Genomic DNA, 20,359 nt, shown 5'->3' with positions numbered 1-20,359 from the left:
AAATTCTCTTTTTAGATCAGTCTTTTCTTAATTTACTGTACTTTGAAATGTTGCTTTGAACCCTATTAACAGGAGCATCATCCCCGACTACGTGAACTGGACACCACTACATCTGAGCACCAGCGCAGCAACAACACCATAGCTGATGGGGGTGACCTCTTTCTAATCTCTGTGCACTGATGGAGTAAACTCTTCCAAACAGTTAAGGTTGTCTCAGGCTAAGGATAAGAATGTGGAGCATCCACAATGGGCTCAAAGGTGTCTAGTCCAGACGGAGACAAGCACAGAGTCAACGGAATGAGTTGGATAGGACGACACAAGTATTGGAATAGTGTGAAGATGTTGCTGCTCACATGGTTCAATCCCACAATGGTACTATATAGTGGATAAGAGTTTGGTATTTGGCCTAGTACTACTGACAAAATGAGAAGGAGATGGTAGTTCTGAAATAAATGGAAGTTTCTTCTTGCACACAACATGAAGGCTGCTGTGGCCTGCAGTTTGCAAAGTAAGTTCTGCAGCAGGTGCTTGGCCCAGTCAGCTAGTCCACCAGATTAAGGCACAATGTCCAGTAGAAAATGAAGTGATTCATAGTGAGTGTTTCGGTGCGAATAATGAGAACAGAGTTGCCATGATCTGTTAACTGGTAGAATGTTTATTTTAAATATTCAAGTGGCAGAAACAAATGTCTGCCCTTTTGTATCCATGTTTGTAGCAATGTCCAGGAACAATGCCAATTTAAATTCCTGAATCTTTATAAATGCGAATGACTTCCTTGAAATAGCTAAATCAGTTCTGAACGTGATTTACAACAAAACTTCCTCCAAGGAAGTGAATTATAGAAATGATGAAACAAATACATTCACAGGCCTGCTCCTCCACAGATTAATTAATAGTTGAGGAATAGTAGCTACAAACCAGAGGGAAGACCTTCTCTGTGAAGGTGTCTGTGTAGGTGAAGAGGTGCTCCTGGGTCTCAGCATTGAAGAAAGACACCAGCCCTCCCTCAAAGTCCAGGTAAACTCCAATGTGAGGTACTAATGGTAGCTTCCCTGAAAGTGACGTAGGTGAGCTGTAAATCTTAGAAAACACTGCATTACGCCCCAAAACCCAGAAGCCATTGTCAGGCTCAACTTTCTGTTCGATTCTTTTTCTAGCAACAGACTGCCTGGCTACCCCTACAAACCACAATACAAAATAATATTTTCTGACACTGTTTGTGGGCACCTTCAGCTCCCAGTAATGCTTCCCAGAGGTGAAGCCCACAGTTCCGAAGACACAAGCAGGATGACGAAATCTCTTCATATTCTCGGTAAAAAAAATTTCAACAGAAAGCCATGTGACTTGTTTCCCATCCGTGGAGATGTCTTGCGAAGGATGAGCTGTGTCCTGATCCCAGAAGAGAGATTCTGAGGAGAAAGAGAAGGTTTGTATAGGTGAGTCAGTCTGTCCAGCTGTCAGTCCCTCCTGTCTCATCTATCTTCACCCTTCTAAGCCACCAGCTTCTTTCTGTCACCCACCCTTCTATCCATCCATCGCCCAATCCATCTGTGCATCCTCCTGTCTGTCCAAGTCTCTTTATCCCTTGATACAGTATAAATAAACACAAGGCATTTGAAGGATGTGGGTGCTGAACTACTACCTTTAAGATGACATTGAAACCCAGAATTGCCTTCAGACATGTTCTAGAAGACAAATTATCTTCAGTTCTCTACTGTGCTCACATGCGCCAATCTACTGCTCTCTTTGTTTAGATGCAAACTCCCTCTCTTTCAATATTAACAATGCTGTCACAAGATCTCTGGGCTTGTCAGGCCTGAGCTAGGTCATTATCATCTGCACTGACTTAAAAAATTGAGATTAGGAGAAAAGACTGCAGAAGTGGTAGTGAGAATATGGGCCTGATTTAGATTTCCGCGGACAAGTTACTTCGTCACGATGGTGATGGATATGCCGTCCGCCAAAATATAAATCCCGTAGGAAATAATGGGCTGGACTTAAAAGAAACACACCCTTGTGAATCCATAACTGAAAGGAATCTGTTGGTTCCTGTAGGAGTAAAAGATCAATTCAGCCACTTTTCTCGTCACAAGCCCTGCTGAACCAAGGGCAGGCTTGCATCAGAATCAGGCTCCCAATCACATTCATCTACGCAAAAGGGACAGGGATAAATGGAGACACCAGCCTTTCTATTGCAGAACCAACAAATATGATTGCATAGAGGCACTGCCCCCCCCTTTACATCCATATAAGAACAAAGGACAGAGTAAATGCAAAAGCAAGGAACAGAGCTACATCAGCTCCCTAATACACCCACTCAGCAACAAGAGTAAGGGCCCTTAAGACATCAGCCCCTATTATGTCCATGTAGGATCAAGGGGAACAACTCTCTGCAGACACTGGCGGCGTATGACATTGTAGGAGGCTGGACTGGCTTGTAGTGAGTACCAAGGGGTACTTGCACCAGGCCCAGTTATCCCTTATTAGTGTATAGGGTGTCTAGCAGCATAGGCTGATAGATAATGGTAGCTTAGCAGAGCAGCTTAGGCTGAACTAGGAGACGAGTGAAGCTCCTACAGTACCACTAGTGTCACTTGCACAATACCATAAGAAAACACAATACACAGATATACTAAAAATAAAGGTACTTTATTTTTATGACAATATGCCAAAGTATCTCAGTGAGTACCCTCAGTATGAGGATAGCAATTATACACAAGTTATATGTACACAATACCAAAAATATGCAGTATAGTCTTAGAAAACAGTGCAAACAATGTATAGTTACAATAGGATGCAATGGGGAAACATAGGGATAGGGGCAACACAAACCATATACTCCAAAAGTGGAATGCGAACCACGAATGGACCCCAAACCTATGTGACCTTGTAGAGGGTCGCTGGGACTATTAGAAAATAGTGAGAGTTAGAAAAATAACCCTCCCAAGACCCTGAAAAGTGAGTGCAAAGTGCACTAAAGTTCCCCTAAGGACAAAGAAGTCGTGTTAGAGGAATCATGCAGGAAAGACACAAACCAGCAATGCAACAACTGTGGATTCCCAATCTAGGGTACCTGTGGAACAAGGGGACCAAGTCCAAAAGTCACAAGCAAGTCGGAGATGGGCAGATGCCCAGGAAATGCCAGCTGCGGGTGCAAAGAAGCTTCTACTGGACAGAAGAAGCTGAGGTTTCTGCAGGAACGAAAAGGGCTAGAGACTTCCCCTTTGGTGGACGGATCCCTCTCGCCGTGGGGAGTCGTGCAGAAGTGTTTTCCCGCCGAAAGAACGCCAACAAGCCTTGCTAGCTGCAAATCGTGCAGTTAGCGTTTTTGGACGCTGCTGAGGCCCAGGAGGGACCAGGAGGTCGCAAATTAGACCAGCAGAGAGAAGAGACGTCGAGCAAGACAAAGAGCCCTCTCTGAAGCCGGTAGCACCCGGAGAAGTGCCAGAAACAGGCACTACGAGGATGCGTGAAACGGTGCTCGCCGAAGTTGCACAAAGGAGTCCCACGTCGCCGGAGACCAACTTAGAAAGTCGTGCAATGCAGGTTAGAGTGCCGTGGACCCAGGCTTGGCTGTTCACAAAGGATTTCCGCCAGAAGTGCACAGGGGCCGGAGTAGCTGCAAAAGTCGCGGTTCCCAGCAATGCAGCCCAGCGAGGTGAGGCAAGGACTTACCTCCACCAAACTTGGACTGAAGAGTCACTGGACTGTGGGGGTCACTTGGACAGAGTCGCTGGATTCGAGGGCCCTCGCTCGTCGTGCTGAGAGGAGACCCAAGGGACCGGTAATGCAGGTGTTTGGTGCCTGCGGTTGCAGGGCGAAGATTCCGTCGACCCACGGGAGATTTCTTCGGAGCTTCTGGTGCAGAGAGGAGACAGACTACCCCCACAGCATGCACAAGCAGGAAAACAGTTGAGAAGGCGGCAGGATCAGCGTTACAGAGTTGCAGTAGTCGTCTTTGCTACTATGTTGCAGGTTTGCAGGCTTCCAGCGCGGTCAGCAGTCGATTCCTTGGCAGAAGGTGAAGAGAGAGATGCAGAGGAACTCGGATGAGCTCTTTCATTCGTTATCTAAAGTTTCCCAAGAGACAGAGACCCTAAATAGCCAGAAAAGAGGGTTTGGCTACTTAGGAGAGAGGATAGGCTACTAACACCTGAAGGAGCCTATCACAAGGAGTCTCTGACGTCACCTGGTGGCACTGGCCACTCAGAGCAGTCCAGTGTGCCAGCAGCACCTCTGTTTCCAAGATGGCAGAGGTCTGGAGCACACTGGAGGAGCTCTGGACACCTCCCAGGGGAGGTGCAGGTCAGGGGAGTGGTCACTCCCCTTTCCTTTGTCCAGTTTCGCGCCAGAGCAGGGCTAAGGGGTCCCCTGAACCGGTGTAGACTGGCTTATGCAGAATTGGGCACATCTGTGCCCAAGAAAGCATTTCCAGAGGCTGGGGGAGGCTACTCCTCCCCTGCCTTCACACCATTTTCCAAAGAGAGAGGGTGTCACACCCTCTCTCAGAGGAAGTTCTTTGTTCTGCCATCCTGGGCCAGGCCTGGCTGGACCCCAGGAGGGCAGATGCCTGTCTGAGGGGTTGGCAGCAGCAGCAGCTGCAGTGAAACCCCAGGAAGTGCAGTTTGGCAGTACCAGGGTCTGTGCTACAGACCACTGGGATCATGGAATTGTGCCAACAATGCCAGGATGGCATAGAGGGGGCAATTCCATGATCTTAGACACGTTACATGGCCATATTCGGAGTTACCATTGTGAAGCTACATATAGGTAGTGACCTATATGTAGTGCACGCGTGTAATGGTGTCCCCGCACTCACAAAGTCAGGGAAATTGGCCCTGAACAATGTGGGGGCACCTTGGCTAGTACCACGGTGCCCTCACACTAAGTAACTTTGCACCTAACATTTACCAGGTAAAGGTTAGACATATAGGTGACTTATAAGTTACTTAAGTGCAGTGTAAAATGGCTGTGAAATAACGTGGACGTTATTTCACTCAGGCTGCAGTGGCAGGCCTGTGTAAGAATTGTCAGAGCTCCCTATGGGTGGCAAAAGAAATGCTGCAGCCCATAGGGATCTCCTGGAACCCCAATACCCTGGGTACCTCAGTACCATATATTAGGGAATTATAAGGGTGTTCCAGTAAGCCAATGTAAATTGGTAAAAATGGTCACTAGCCTGTTAGTGACAATTTGGATGAAATGAGAGAGCATAACCACTGAGGTTCTGGTTAGCAGAACCTCAGTGAGACAGTTAGGCACCACACAGTGAACACATACATATAGGCCACAAACTTATGAGCACTGGGGTCCTGACTAGCAGGGTCCCAGTGACACATAACAAACATACTGAAAACATAGGGTTTTCACTATGAGCACTGGGCCCTGGCTGGCAGGATCCCAGTGAGACAGTGAAAACACCCTGACATACACTCACAAACAGGCCTAAAGTGGGGGTAACAAGGCTAGAAAGAGGCTACTTTCTCACACAACCCCCCCCAAACGAAGGACAATAAGGCTAACCTTGGCCAGTTGAGACTTTATTGTCTAAGTGGTGATAAGTAGAGAGTAGCTCTGCAATAGACTGGTTACTCCCTTTATCATCCACTATATGGTTACTTCCCTGTGGGGATGTTAATCACCCTGTTTGAAGTTTTTTAGCTAAGCAACAATGTGAAGATGTATTTTCAGAGTTTCTATCAGTGTAGGAGGCTGGACTGGCTTGTAGTGAGTACCAAGGGGTACTTGCACCTTGCACCAGGCCCAGATATCCCTTATTAGTGTATAGGGTGTCTAGCAGCTTAGGCTGATAGATAATGGTAGCTTAGCAGAGCAGCTTAGGCTGAACTAGGAGACGTGTGAAGCTACTACAGTACCACTTAGTGTCATATGCACAATATCATAAGAAAACACAATACACAGTTATACTAAAAATAAAGGTACTTTATTTTTATGACAATATGCCAAAGTATCTTAGAGTGTACCCTCAGTGAGAGGATAGGAAATATACACAAGATATATACACAATAGCAAAAATATGCAGTATAGTCTTAGAAAACAGTGCAAACAATGTATAGTTACAATAGGATGCAATGGGGAAACATAGGGGCAACACAAACCATATACTCCAGAAGTGGAATGCGAACCACGAATGGACCCCAAACCTATGTGACCTTGTAGAGGGTCGCTGGGACTATTAGAAAATAGAGAGAGTTAGAAAAATAACCCTCCCCAAGACCCTGAAAAGTGAGTGCAAAGTGCACTAAAGTTCCCCTAAGGACAAAAGAGTCGTGTTAGAGGAATAATGCAGGAAAGACACAAACCAGCAATGCAACAACTGTGGATTTCCAATCTAGGGTACCTGTGGAACAAGGGGACCAAGTCCAAAAGTCACAAGCAAGTCGGAGATGGGCAGATGCCCAGGAAATGCCAGCTGCGGGTGCAAAGAAGCTTCGACTGGACAGAAGAAGCTGAGGTTTCTGCAGGAACGAAAAGGGCTAGAGACTTCCCCTTTGGTGGACGGATCCATATCGCCTTGGAGAGTCGTGCAGAAGTGTTTTCCCGCCGGAAGGACGCCAACAAGCCTTGCTACACGCAAATCGTGCGTTTGGCGTTTTTGGACGCTGCTGGGGCCCAGGAGGGACCAGGAGGTCGCAAATTGGACCTGCTGAGAGAGGGGACGTCGTGCAAGACAGAGAGCCCTTACTGAAGCTTGTAGCACCCGGAAAAGTGCCAGAAACAGGCACTACGAGGATGCGTGAAACGGTGCTCGCCGAAGTTGCACAAAGGAGTCCCACGTCGCCGGAGACCAACTTAGAAAGTCGTGCAATGCAGGTTAGAGTGCCGTGGACCCAGGCTTGGCTGTGCACGAAGGATTTCCGCCGGAAGTGCACAGGGGCCGGAGTAGCTGCAAAGTCGCGGTTCCCAGCAATGCAGCCCAGCGAGGTGAGGCAAGGACTTACCTCCACCAAACTTGGGCTGACGAGTCACTGGACTGTGGGGGTCACTTGGACAGCGTCGCTGGATTCGAGGGACCTCGCTCGTCGTGCTGAGAGGAGACCCAAGGGACCGGTAATGCAACTTTTTGGTGCCTGTGGTTGCAGGGGGAAGATTCCGTCGACCCACAGGAGATTTCTTCGGAGCTTCTGGTGCAGAGAGGAGGCAGACTACCCCCACAGCATGCACAAGCAGGAAAACAGTCGAGAAGGCGGCAGGATCAGCGTTACAGAGTTGCAGTAGTCGTCTTTGCTACTATGTTGCAGATTTGCAGGCTTCCAGCGCGGTCAGCGGTCGATTCCTTATCAGAAGGTGAAGAGGGAGATGCAGAGGAACTCGGCTGAGCTCATGCATTCGTTATCTAAAGTTTCCCCAGAGACAGAGACCCTAAATAGCCAGAAAAGAGGGTTTGGCTACCTAGGAGAGAGGAAAGGCTACTAACACCTGAAGGAGCCTATCAGCAGGAGTCTCTGACGTCACCTGGTGGCACTGGCCACTCAGAGCAGTCCAGTGTGCCAGCAGCACCTCTGTTTCCAAGATGGCAGAGGTCTGGAGCACACTGGAGGAGCTCTGGACACCTCCCAGGGGAGGTGCAGGTCAGGGGAGTGGTCACTCCCCTTTCCTTTGTCCAGTTTCGCGCCAGAGCAGGGGCTAAGGGGTCCCTGAACCGGTGTAGACTGGCTTATGCAGAATTGGGCACATCTGTGCCCAACAAAGCATTTCCAGAGGCTGGGGGAGGCTACTCCTCCCCTGCCTTCACACCATTTTCCAAAGGGAGAGGGTGTCACACCCTCTCTCAGAGGAAGTTCTTTGTTCTGCCATCCTGGGCCAGGCCTGGCTGGACCCCAGGAGGGCAGCTGCCTGTCTGAGGGGTTGGCAGCAGCAGCAGCTGGAGTGAAACCCCAGGAAGGGCAGTCTGGCAGTACCAGGGTCTGTGCTACAGACCACTGGGATCATGGGATTGTGCCAACTATGCCAGGATGGTATAGAGGGGGCAATTCCATGATCATAGACATGTTACATGGCCATATTCGGGGTTACCATGGTGAAGCTACATATAGGTAGTGACCTATATGTAGTGCACGCGTGTAATGGTGTCCCCGCACTCACAAAGTTCAGGGAATTGGCTCTGAACAATATGGGGGCACCTTGGCTAGTGCCAGGGTGCCCTCACACTAAGTAACTTTGCACCTAACCTTTACCAGGTAAAGGTTAGACATATAGGTGACTTATAAGTTACTTAAGTGCAGTGTAAAATGGCTGTGAAATAACGTGGACGTTATTTCACTCAGGCTGCAGTGGCAGGCCTGTGTAAGAATTGTCAGAGCTCCCTATGGGTGGCAAAAGAAATGCTGCAGCCCATAGGGATCTCCTGGAACCCCAATACCCTGGGTACCTCAGTACCATATACTAGGGAATTATAAGGGTGTTCCAGTAAGCCAATGTAAATTGGTAAAAATGGTCACTAGCCTGTTAGTGACAATTTGAAAGTAATGAGAGAGCATAACCACTGAGGTTCTGGTTAGCAGAGCCTCAGTGAGACAGTTAGGCACCACACAGGGAACATATACATGCACACCTATGAGCACTGGGGCCCTGTGTGACAGGGTCCCAGTGACACATACATATAGGCCACAAACCTATGAGCACACGGGCGTCCTGACCAGCAGGATCCCAGTGACACATAACAAACATACTGAAAACATAGTGTTTTCACTATGAGCACTGAGGCCTGGTTATCAGGATCCCAGTGAGACAGTGAAAACAGTGACAAACACCCTGACATACACTCACAAACAGGCCAAAAGTGGGGGTAACAAGGCTAGAAAGAGGCTACTTTCTCACAATCAGTAAGTTTTAGTTTAGAGCAGTGGGAATTGTCCACTGAACCTATTTGTAGTGATGGAAATGCCAGACAGGGATGCTGTCTCAGAAAGGCCATAGCTGGGCAAAAACTTTGTCCATATGGCTGGAAGAGAGAACAGGGATGCTGTTTCTCTTGAGTTGGAGCAGGGCAGGGATGCTGTCCTATGAGCTCCACACTAGGGCAGGGATGCTGTCCTAAGTGTTGTGAGGCAGTGCAGAGTTTCTGCACTAAAGTTTCTCTGGGAGGGTTGGAGGGATGCTCCATGTTAACTAAAATGGTGCTCTTTTTGTCACCAATGTTAGTTATCCCACAGAGAGGTACTTCTACCTCAGGGAGTCCAGCTTTGCCAGCTGATGATTCCCTTAGAACAGGTGCCACCCCAGGAGAGGTTTCTCCCACCACAGGAATGGTATCCTGAATGGTAGGGTGGTTAGGGGATACTGTGATACCCTTTTTCCCTGTTGATGGAGAGGGATCCTGAGTTTTCAGGCCTTCTCTCCTTTGCTTTTTCATTTCAGTAGAAATGAGAGGGAACAATTCCTCAGGGATGCCCAGCATGGCTGCATGGGCATAAAACTCTACATCAGCCCAACCTGAGGCCTCTAGGTCATTACCTAAGAGACAGTCTACAGGTAAGCTAGGTGATACCACCACCTGCTTAGGGCCAGTAACTCCACCCCAACTAAACTGAATTATAGCTAAGGGAAGAAACTTAGTGGAGTTATGGACATCAATAATCTTATACTGTTGTCCGATGATGTGTTGATCAGGGTGCACTAGGTTTTCAGTCACCAAAGTGATACTGGCACCTGTGTCCCTGTAGGCCAAGGCCTCAACACCATTTATTGAAACTGTCTGCCTGTACTTATCCATTGTAAGGGGACAAGCAGCCAGTGTGGCAAGGCCAATGCCACTAGGTGTGACAGAAACTGTCTTGGGACTGACTACCCCAGTTTCTATGATGGACCCATAAGTGAACCCAACTACACCCTTAACTTGACTGTTGCCAGCAGTCCCACCACTAGTACCACTACTGCTAGGGGCACTAGAGCTTGATGTATTAGTGGTGGTAGGCTCAGGGGGTTTACCTGGACAGGACTTATCCCCTGGCCTATGGCCTCTGTTTTTACACACAAAGCACCAAGGCTTTTTAATGTGTGCAGGTTGGGAAGAAGAGGAAGAATTTGTTTTATCCCCACCCTCTGAAGAGTGTTTAAGATTTGAAGTGGGATCTTTGGTTTTACCCTTATCCCCATGCTTATCTTGAGATTTTTCACCATCTTTCTTCTTATTGCCATCTTTGTCACCCCCTGTATGAACTTTTCTGTTCACCCTTGTTCTGACCCATTTGTCTGCCTTCTTTCCCAATTCTTGGGGAGAGGTCAGATCAGAGTCTACCAGGTACTGGTGCAACAAATCAGACACACAATTATTAAGAATATCCTCTCTCAGGATCAAGTTATACAGGCTGTCATAATCAGTAACTTTACTGCCATGTAACCACCCCTCCAAGGCCTTCACTGAATGGTCAATGAAATCAACCCAGTCTTGTGAAGACTCCTTTTTGGTCTCTCTGAACTTTATCCTGTATTGTTCAGTGGTTAAGCCATAACCATCTAGGAGTGCATTCTTAAGAACTGTACAATTATTGGCATCACTTTCTTTCACAGTAAGGAGCCTATCCCTACCTTTTCCACTAAATGATAGCCATAGGATAGCAGCCCACTGCCTTTGAGGGACATCCTGTACAACACAGGCCCTCTCAAGTGCAGCAAACCACTTGTTAATGTCATCCCCCTCCTTATAAGGGGGAACTATCTTGTGCAGATTCCTGGAATCATGCTCTTTTGCAGGATGACTATGGGGAATACTGCTGCTGCCACCATGGGTTTCTAAACCCAACTTCTGTCTTTCCTTCTCTAATTCTAAAGACTGTCTATCCAAATCCAGCTGTTGCTTTTTAAGCTTCAGTCTGGTTTGTTCCACTCTCAATCTATTGAGTTCCCTTTCTAACAATCTGTCATCAGGGTGGGTGGGAGGGACATTTCTAGATACAGAGGTATGATGGGAATGAACAGAAGGAGATCTGTCCCTTACAGAGGGCACCCTAACAGCTTGGCTAACAGTATAATGTGAGAGCACATCATCAGTATGGTGTGATTCAACCTCTGTACCAACTATGCTAGACTGTCTAGTAATGGGCAGGCTGAGAAGTTTCTTTCCTGAATCTTTTCCTGGGGGAGTCCCTGGATCAGATTGAGAACCATTAGCTACTTTTTCAACAGATTGGGCACTTATGCCCTTATCCTGTACTCTAAGCATGTTAATTAACAGTTCTAAGGAAGGATTCTTCCCTACACTCAAACCTCTCTCTATGCAGAGACTCCTTGCTCCTTTCCAGCTAAGGTGATCATATGCAAGTTTGGACAGATCAACATTTTGGCCTGTGCCAGACATTTTTAGAGAGAGTTAAAGTGATAGAAAAAGAGAAAAAAGTTTTCAGAACTTTTTGGAAAGACAGAAAAAAACTTTTTAAACTTTTAAGAACTTTTTGAAAGTTTAGAAGTACTTTTCAGCACTTAGAAAAGAGTGAAAAGAGGAAATGCAAAACTTTTTGGCTATGTGTATATACACTGACCTTGTTTTGTATATTTTTCTCTTATGAAAAGTACAATGACAAGAGTGGTAAGCAGTCTCAAAGCACTTATCCCACCACTGCACAACCAATGTAGGAGGCTGGACTGGCTTGTAGTGAGTACCTAGGGGTACTTGCACCTTGCACCAGGCCCAGTTATCCCTTATTAGTGTATAGGGTGTCTAGCAGCTTAGACTGATAGATAATGGTAGCTTAGCAGAGCAGCTTAGGCTGAACTAGGAGACGTGTGAAGCTACTACAGTACCACCTAGTGTCATATGCACAATATCATAAGAAAACACAATACACAGTTATACTAAAAATAAAGGTACTTTATTTTTATGACAATATGCCAAAGTATCTTAGAGTGTACCCTCAGTGAGAGGATAGGAAATATACACAAGATATATATACACAATAGCAAAAATATGCAGTATAGTCTTAGAAAACAGTGCAAACAATGTATAGTTACAATAGGATGCAATGGGGAAACATAGGGATAGGGGCAACACAAACCATATACTCCAAAAGTGGAATGCGAACCACGAATGGACCCCAAACCTATGTGACCTTGTAGAGGGTCGCTGGGACTATTAGAAAATAGTGAGAGTTAGAAAAATAACCCTCCCCAAGACCCTGAAAAGTGAGTGCAAAGTGCACTAAAGTTCCCCTAAGGACAAAGAAGTTGTGTTAGAGGAATCATGCAGGAAAGACACAAACCAGCAATGCAACAACTGTGGCTTTCCAATCTAGGGTACCTGTGGAACAAGGGGACCAAGTCCAAAAGTCACAAGCAAGTCGGAGATGGGCAGATGCCCAGGAAATGCCAGCTGCGGGTGCAAAGAAGCTTCTACTGGACAGAAGAAGCTGAGGTTTCTGCAGGAACGAAAAGGGCTAGAGACTTCCCCTTTGGTGGACGGATCCATCTCGCCGTGGAGAGTCGTGCAGAAGTGTTTTCCCGCCGAAAGAACGCCAACAAGCCTTGCTAGCTGCAAATCGTGCAGTTAGCGTTTTTGGACGCTGCTGAGGCCCAGGAGGGACCAGGAGGTCGCAAATTGGACCAGCAGAGAGAGGAGACGTCGATCAAGACAAGGAGCCCTCTCTGAAGCCGGTAGCACCCGGAGAAGTGCCAGAAACAGGCACTACGAGGATGCGTGAAATGTGCTCGCCGAAGTTGCACAAAGGAGTCCCACGTCGCCGGAGACCAACTTAGAAAGTCGTGCAATGCAGGTTAGAGTGCCGTGGACCAGGCTTGGCTGTGCACAAAGGATTTCCGCCGGAAGTGCACAGGGGCCGGAGTAGCTGCAAAAGTCGCGGTTCCCAGCAATGCAGCCCAGCGAGGTGAGGCAAGGACTTACCTCCACCAAACTTGGACTGAAGAGTCACTGGACTGTGGGGGTCACTTGGACAGAGTCGCTGGATTCGAGGGACCTCGCTCATCGTGCTGAGAGGAGACCCAAGGGACCGGTAATGCAGGTTTTTGGTGCCTGCGGTTGCAGGGGGAAGATTCCGTCGACCCACGGGAGATTTCTTTGGAGCTTCTGGTGCCGAGAGGAGGCAAACTACCCCCACAGCATGCACAAGCAGGAAAACAGTCGAGAAGGCGGCAGGATCAGCGTTACAGAGTTGCAGTAGTCGTCTTTGCTACTATGTTGCAGGTTTGCAGGCTTCCAGCGCGGTCAGCAGTCGATTCCTTGGCAGAAGGTGAAGAGAGAGATGCAGAGGAACTCGGATGAGCTCTTGCATTCGTTATCTAAAGTTTCCCCAGAGACAGAGACCCTAAATAGCCGGAAAAGAGGGTTTGGCTACTTAGGAGAGAGGATAGGCTACTAACACCTGAAGGAGCCTATCAGAAGGAGTCTCTGACGTCACCTGGTGGCACTGGCCACTCAGAGCAGCCCAGTGTGCCAGCAGCACCTCTGTTTCCAAGATGGCAGAGGTCTGGAGCACACTGGAGGAGCTCTGGACACCTCCCAGGGGAGGTGCAGGTCAGGGGAGTGGTCACTCCCCTTTCCTTTGTCCAGTTTCGCGCCAGAGCAGGGCTAAGGGGTCCCCTGAACCGGTGTAGACTGGCTTATGCAGAATTGGGCACATCTGTGCCCAAGAAAGCATTTCCAGAGGCTGGGGGAGGCTACTCCTCCCCTGCCTTCACACCATTTTCCAAAGGGAGAGGGTGTCACACCCTCTCTCAGAGGAAGTTCTTTGTTCTGCCATCCTGGGCCAGGCCTGGCTGGACCCCAGGAGGGCAGATGCCTGTCTGAGGGGTTGGCAGCAGCAGCAGCTGCAGTGAAACCCCAGGAAGGGCAGTTTGGCAGTACCAGGGTCTGTGCTACAGACCACTGGGATCATGGAATTGTGCCAACAATGCCAGGATGGCATAGAGGGGGCAATTCCATGATCTTAGACATGGCCATATTCGGAGTTACCATTGTGAAGCTACATATAGGTAGTGACCTATATGTAGTGCACGCGTGTACTGGTGTCCCCGCACTCACAAAGTCAGGGAAATTGGCCCTGAACAATGTGGGGGCACCTTGGATAGTACCACGGTGCCCTCACACTAAGTAACTTTGCACCTAACATTTACCAGGTAAAGGTTAGACATATAGGTGACTTATAAGTTACTTAAGTGCAGTGTAAAATGGCTGTGAAATAACGTGGACGTTATTTCACTCAGGCTGCAGTGGCAGGCCTGTGTAAGAATTGTCAGAGCTCCCTATGGGTGGCAAAAGAAATGCTGCAGCCCATAGGGATCTCCTGGAACCCCAATACCCTGGGTACCTCAGTACCACATACTAGGGAATTATAAGGGTGTTCCAGTAAGCCAATGTAAATTGGTAAAAATGGTCACTAGCCTGTTAGTGACAATTTGGATGAAATGAGAGAGCATAACCACTGAGGTTCTGGTTAGCAGAGCCTCAGTGAGACAGTTAGGCACCACACAGGGAACACATACATATAGGCCACAAACTAATGAGCACTGGGGTCCTGACTAGCAGGGTCCCAGTGACACATAACAAACATACTGAAAACATAGGGTTTTCACTATGAGCACTGGGCCCTGGCTGGCAGGATCACAGTGAGACAGTGAAAACACCCTGACATACACTCACAAACAGGCCTAAAGTGGGGGTAACAAGGCTAGAAAGAGGCTACTTTCTCACAGCCATTCAATAAATACGGCGCCCGCATGGCGCTTCAGAATGGCGTTAGCCGGCGCTAATTTTTTTGACGCAAAACTGCGTTAGCGCAGTTTTGCGTCTCAGTGTTACCAAAAATAAAGGTACTTTATTTATGTGACACAAGGCCAAAAATATCTTATAGGCTATACTCCCTTAGGAGGTAAGTATTATTCACAAAAGATACACTAGTAACCAAAATCAGGTAAGTAAACAGTCATAAAATAGTGCAAATAGTGAAAATCACCATAGGTTACAATGGGCCTAAGGGGAACACAAACCATATACTAAAATAGTGGAATTTGAATGTCAGTTTCCCACCTAGGCAAGAGTAATGTGTAGAGGGGTGCTGGGAGTGTAAGAAAACACCAAAGGTAAGTAAAGTACCCCACCCCAGAGCCCAAGAAATCAGTAGGAAAGTACAGCAAGTTTCCTCAGAACACACTAGAAGTTGTGATAAAGAATTATACAAAAAACAAGAAAGATTGCAAGACACCAATGATGGATTCCTGGACCTGAAGACCCGCGGAGAGAAGAGACCAAGTCCAAGAACAGCTGAAGAGTCCAAGAAGAACAGGAGCCACTGCTAACTCGGATGAAGGTGCAAAAGTGGATTCTCTGGTTAGAAGAAAAAGTCTGAAATACACCAAAGAAGACAGCTGAGGGGTTCCTGCTTGGTGCAAGAGCTGTCCCACATCGAGTAGAAGAATGCAGGCTGGTTTTCGTCATTGGATTCCACCAACAAGCCTTGGCTCACCCAAGACTTGTTTGGTAGGAAAAGGCGCTACCTGGACCCAGGAGGGACCTGGGGGTCTCAACCTGGACTGAGGAGACAGAGGGGACCCTCAGAACTTCAGAGAACCCTCAGAAGACCAGGCAGCACCCACAGGAGTCCCAGGACACAGGGACAAAGAGTTGCAAATCATTGCAGCACTACACAAAGGGATTCCACACCACCGGGGAACAACCCAGGGAGCTGAGCTTCACAGTATAGATTGCTGGGGACCTGGACTATGGTGTGCATGAAGGATTCCTTGGAGAAGTGCACAGCCCTAGGAGCTGCAAAACATGCGGTGCACAGGGAGGCAAGCTCTTACCTACACCAAATGTGGGCAGTTGGACCTTTGGACAGTCTGTGTCACTTCAGTCCACCACCTGTGTTCCAGGATCTGAGCAAGTTGTCAGGAGAGGTGTAGGAAGTTGGCTCTGTATGCACTATTTCAAAGTAAGGAATAGTATGCACAGAGTCCAAGGGTTCCCCTTAGAGGTGAGATAGTGGCAAAAAGAGATCATTCTAATGCTCTATATTCGGTAGTGTGGTCGAGCAGTATGCTTATCAAAGGAGTAGTGTTAAGCATTTGTTGTACACACACAAGCAATAAATGACAAACACACACTCAGAGACAATTCCAGGCCAATAGGTTTTAGTATAGAAAAATATATTTTTTAGTTTATTTTAAGAACCACAGGTTCAAAATTTACAAGTAATACTTCAAATGAAAGGTATTTCAGGTAGGTACTTTAGGAACTTTGAATTAGCAAAATAGCATATACAGTTTTCACATAAATGACATATAGCTATTTTAAAACTAGACACACTGCAATTTTCAACAGTTCCTGGGGGAGGTAAGTGTTTGTTAGTTTTTGCAGGTAAGTAAACCACCTACGGGGTTCAAGTTTGGGTCCAAGGTAGCCCACCGTTGGGGGTTCAGAGCAACCCCAAAGTTACACCAGCAGCTCAGGGCCGGTCAGGTGCAGAGGTCAAAGTGGTGCCCAAAATGCATAGGCTTCAATGGAGAAGGGGGTGCCACGGTTCCAGTCTGCCAGCAGGTAGGTACCTGTGTCTTTGGAGGGCAGACCAGGGTGATTTTGTAGGGCACCGGGGTGGGGGGACACAAGTCCACACAGAAAGTACACCCTCAGCGGCACGGGGGCGGCCGGGTGCAGTGTGCAAACAAGCGTTGGGTTTTCAATAGAAAGCAATGGGAGACCAAGGGGTCTCTTCAGCGATGCAGGAGGCAAGGGGGGGGCTCCTCGGGGTAGCCACCACCTGGGCAAGGGAGAGGGCCACCTGGGGGTCGCTCCTGCACTGGAGGTCAGATCCTACAGGTCCTGGGGGCTGCGGATGCAGTGCCTTTACCAGGTGTTGGGTCTTTGAAGCAGGCAGTCGAGGTCAGGGGAAGCCTCGGGATTCCCTCTGCAGGCGTCGCTGTGGGGGCTCAGGGGGGTCAACTCTGGCTACTCACGGTCTCGCAGTCGCCGGGGACTCCTCCCTGTGGTGTTTGTTCTCCACAAGTCGAGCCGGGGGCGTCGGGTGCAGAGTGCCAAGTCTCACGCTTCCGGCGGGAAACGCGTGTTGTTTCAAAGTTGCTCCTTTGTTGCAAAGTTGCAGTCTTTGGTGAACAGAGCCGCTGTCCTCGGGAGTTCTTGGTCCTTCTAGATGCAGGGCAGACCTCTGAGGCTTCAGAGGTCGCTGGTCCCTGTGGAAAGCGTCGCTGGAGCAGTGTCTTTAGAAGTGGGGAGACAGGCCGGTAGGGCTGGGGCCAAAGCAGTTGGTGTCTCCGTCTTCTCTGCAGGGTTTTTCAGCTCAGCAGTCTTCTTCTTAGGTTGCCGGAATCTGAGTTCCTAGGTTCTGGGGAGTCCCTAAATACAGTATTTAGGGGGGTGTTTTAGGTCTGGGAGGGCAGTAGCCAATGGCTACTGTCCTGGAGGGTGGCTACACCCTCTTTGTGCCTCCTCCCTGAGGGGAGGGGGGCACATTCCTATACCTATTGGGGGAATCCTCCATCTGCAAGATGGAGGATTTCTAAAAGTCAGAGTCACCTCAGCTCAGGGCACCTTAGGGGCTGTCCTGACTGGCCAGTGACTCCTCCTTGTTTTTCTCATTATCTCCTCCGGCCTTGCCGCCAAAATTGGGGCCGTGGCCGGAGGGGACGGGCAACTCCACTAGTTGGAGTGCCCTGTGGTGCTGTAACAAAGGGGGCGAGCCTTTGAGGCTCACCGCCAGGTGTTACAGTTCCTGCAGGGGGAGGTGATAAGCATTTCCACCCAGTACAGGCTTTGTTACTAGCCACAGAGTGACAAAGGTACTCTCCCCATGTGGCCAGCAACATGTCTGGTGTGTGGCAGGCTGCTAAAACCAGTCAGCCTACACGGGTAGTCGGTTAAGGTTTCAGGGGGCACCTCTAAGGTGCCCTCTGAGGTGTATGTTACAATAAAATGTACACTGGCATCAGTGTGCATTTATTGTCCTGAGAAGTTTGATACCAAACTTCACAGTTTTCAGTGTAGCCATTATGGTGCTGTGGAGTTCGTGCATGACAGACTCCCAGACCATATACTCTTATGGTTACCCTGTGTAGGAAAGTACCATCTTGCCTGGCATGTTACCCCCATATTTCACTGTATATATGTTGTTTTAGTTGTATGTGTCACTGGGACCCTGCCAGCCAGGGCCCCAGTGCTCATAAGTGTGCCCTGTATGTGTTACCTGTGTTATGACTAACTGTCTCACTGAGGTTCTGCTATTCAGAACCTCAGTGGTTATGCTCTCTCATTTCTTTCCAAATTGTCACTAACAGGCTAGTGACCAATTTCACCAATTCACATTGGCATACTGGAACACCCTTATAATTCCCTAGTATATGGTACTGAGGTACCCAGGGTATTGGGGTTCCAGGAGATCCCTATGGCCTGCAGCATTTTCTTTTGCCACCCATAGGGAGCCCTGACAATTCTTACACAGGCCTGCCACTGCAGCCTGAGTGAAATAACGTCCACGTTATTTCACAGCCATTTTACACTGCACTTAAGTAACTTATAAGTCACCTATATGTCTAACCTTTACCTGGTAAAGGTTGGGTGCTAAGTTACTTAATGTGTGGGCACCCTGGCACTAGCCAAAGTGCTCCCACATTGTTCAGGGCAAATTCCCCGGACTTTGTGAGTGCGGGGACACCATTACACGCGTGCACTACACATAGGTCACTACCTATGTGTAGCTTCACAATGGTAACTCCGAATATGGCCATGTAACATGTCTAACATCATAGAATTGCCCCACCAATGCCATCCTGGTATTGGGGAGACAATCCCATGATTCCCCGGGTCTCTAGCACAGACCCGGGTACTGCCAAACTGCCTTTTCAGGGGTTTCACTGCAGCTGCTGCTGCTGCCAACCCCTCAGACAGGTTTCTGCCCTCCTGGGGTACAGCCAGGCTTGGCCCAGGAAGGCAGAACAAAGGACTTCCTCAGAGAGAGGGTGTTACACCCTCTCCCTTTGGAAAAACGTGTTAAGGCAGGGGAGGAGTAGCCTCCCCCAGCCTCTGGAAATGCTTTCATGGGCACAGATGGTGCCCATTTCTGCATAAGCCAGTCTGCACCGGTTCAGGGACCCCTCAGCCCTGCTCTGGTGTGAAACTGGACAAAGGAAAGGGGAGTGACCACTCCCCTGACCTGCACCTCCCCTGGGAGTTGCCCAGAGCTCCTCCAGTGTGCTCCAGACCTCTGCCATCTTGGAAACAGAGGTGCTGCTGGCACACTGGACTGCTCTGAGTGGCCAAGGCCAGCAGGTGACGTCAGAGACTCCTTCTGATAGGCTCCTTCAGATGTTGCTAGCCTATCCTCTCTCCTAAGTAGCCAAACCCTCTTTTCTGGCTATTTAGGGTCTCTGCTTTGGGGAATTCCTTAGATAACGAATGCAAGAGCTCCTCAGAGTTCCTCTGCATCTCTCTCTTCACCTTCTGCCAAGGAATCGACTGCTGACCGCGCTGGAAGCCTGCAAAACTGCAACAAAGTAGCAAAGACGACTAATGCGACACTGTAACGCTGATCCTGCCGCCTTCTCGACTGTTTTCCTGGTGTTGCATGCTGTGGGGGTAGTCTGCCTCCTCTCTGCACTAGAAGCTCCGAAGAAATCTCCCGTGGGTCGACAGAATCTTCCCCCTGCAACCACAGGCACCAAAGAACTGCATCACCAGTCCTCTGGGTCTCCTCTCAGCACGACGAGCGAGTTCCCTTGAACTCAGCAACTCTGTCCAAGTGACTCCCACAGTCCAGTGACTCTTCAGTCCAAGTTTGGTGGAGGTAAGTCCTTGCCTCCCCACGCCAGACTGCATTGCTGGGAACCGCGTGTTTTGCAGCTACTCCGGCTCCTGTGCACTTTTCCAGGATTTCCTTTGTGCACAGCCAAGCCTGGGTCCACGGCACTCTAACCTGCATTGCACGACCTCCTGAGTTGTCCTCCGGCGGCGTGGGACTCTCTTGTGCAACTTCGGGTGAGCACCGTTTCACTCCACTTTGTAGTGCCTGTTCCAGCACTTCTGCAGATGCTGCCTGCTTCTGAGAAAGCTTCTTGTCTTGCTGGACGCCCCCTCTGTTCCCTCACACAATTGGCGACATCCTGATCCCTCCTGGGCCACAGCAGCATCCAAAAACTCTAACCGCAAGCTTTGCAGCTAGCAAGGCTTGTTTGCAGTCTTTCTGCGGGAAAACACTTCTGCACGACTCTCCACGGCGTGGGACATCCATCCTCCAAAGGGGAAGTTTCTAGCCCTTGTCGTTCAAGCAAAATCCTCAGCTTCTACCATCCAGTGGCAGCTTCTTTGCACCCACAGCTGGCATTTCCTGGGCATTTGCCCACTCCCGACTTGATCGTGACTTTTGGACTTGGTCCCCTTGTT

The 20,359-nt window shown here is 48.8% G+C and overlaps 1 protein-coding gene across 1 annotated transcript in view; it reads right to left on the bottom strand.

Moving 5' to 3' along the window:
- Window positions 1-695: 695 nt before the first annotated feature.
- Window positions 696-20,359, bottom strand: part of LOC138280279 (CD5 antigen-like) — a 527,257-nt gene continuing 507,593 nt past the window's right edge. Inside the window, exon 5 of the mRNA XM_069219469.1 lies at window positions 696-1,409. Within this exon, the coding sequence (XP_069075570.1) occupies window positions 886-1,409 (524 nt within the window). The 3' untranslated portion in view covers window positions 696-885. The remainder of the gene's footprint in view (window positions 1,410-20,359) is intronic.

The sequence above is a fragment of the Pleurodeles waltl genome, unplaced genomic scaffold, assembly GCF_031143425.1.
Source record: "Pleurodeles waltl isolate 20211129_DDA unplaced genomic scaffold, aPleWal1.hap1.20221129 scaffold_71, whole genome shotgun sequence".
Taxonomy (NCBI): domain Eukaryota; kingdom Metazoa; phylum Chordata; class Amphibia; order Caudata; family Salamandridae; genus Pleurodeles; species Pleurodeles waltl.
This window is presented reverse-complemented; position numbering and strand designations above follow the sequence as displayed.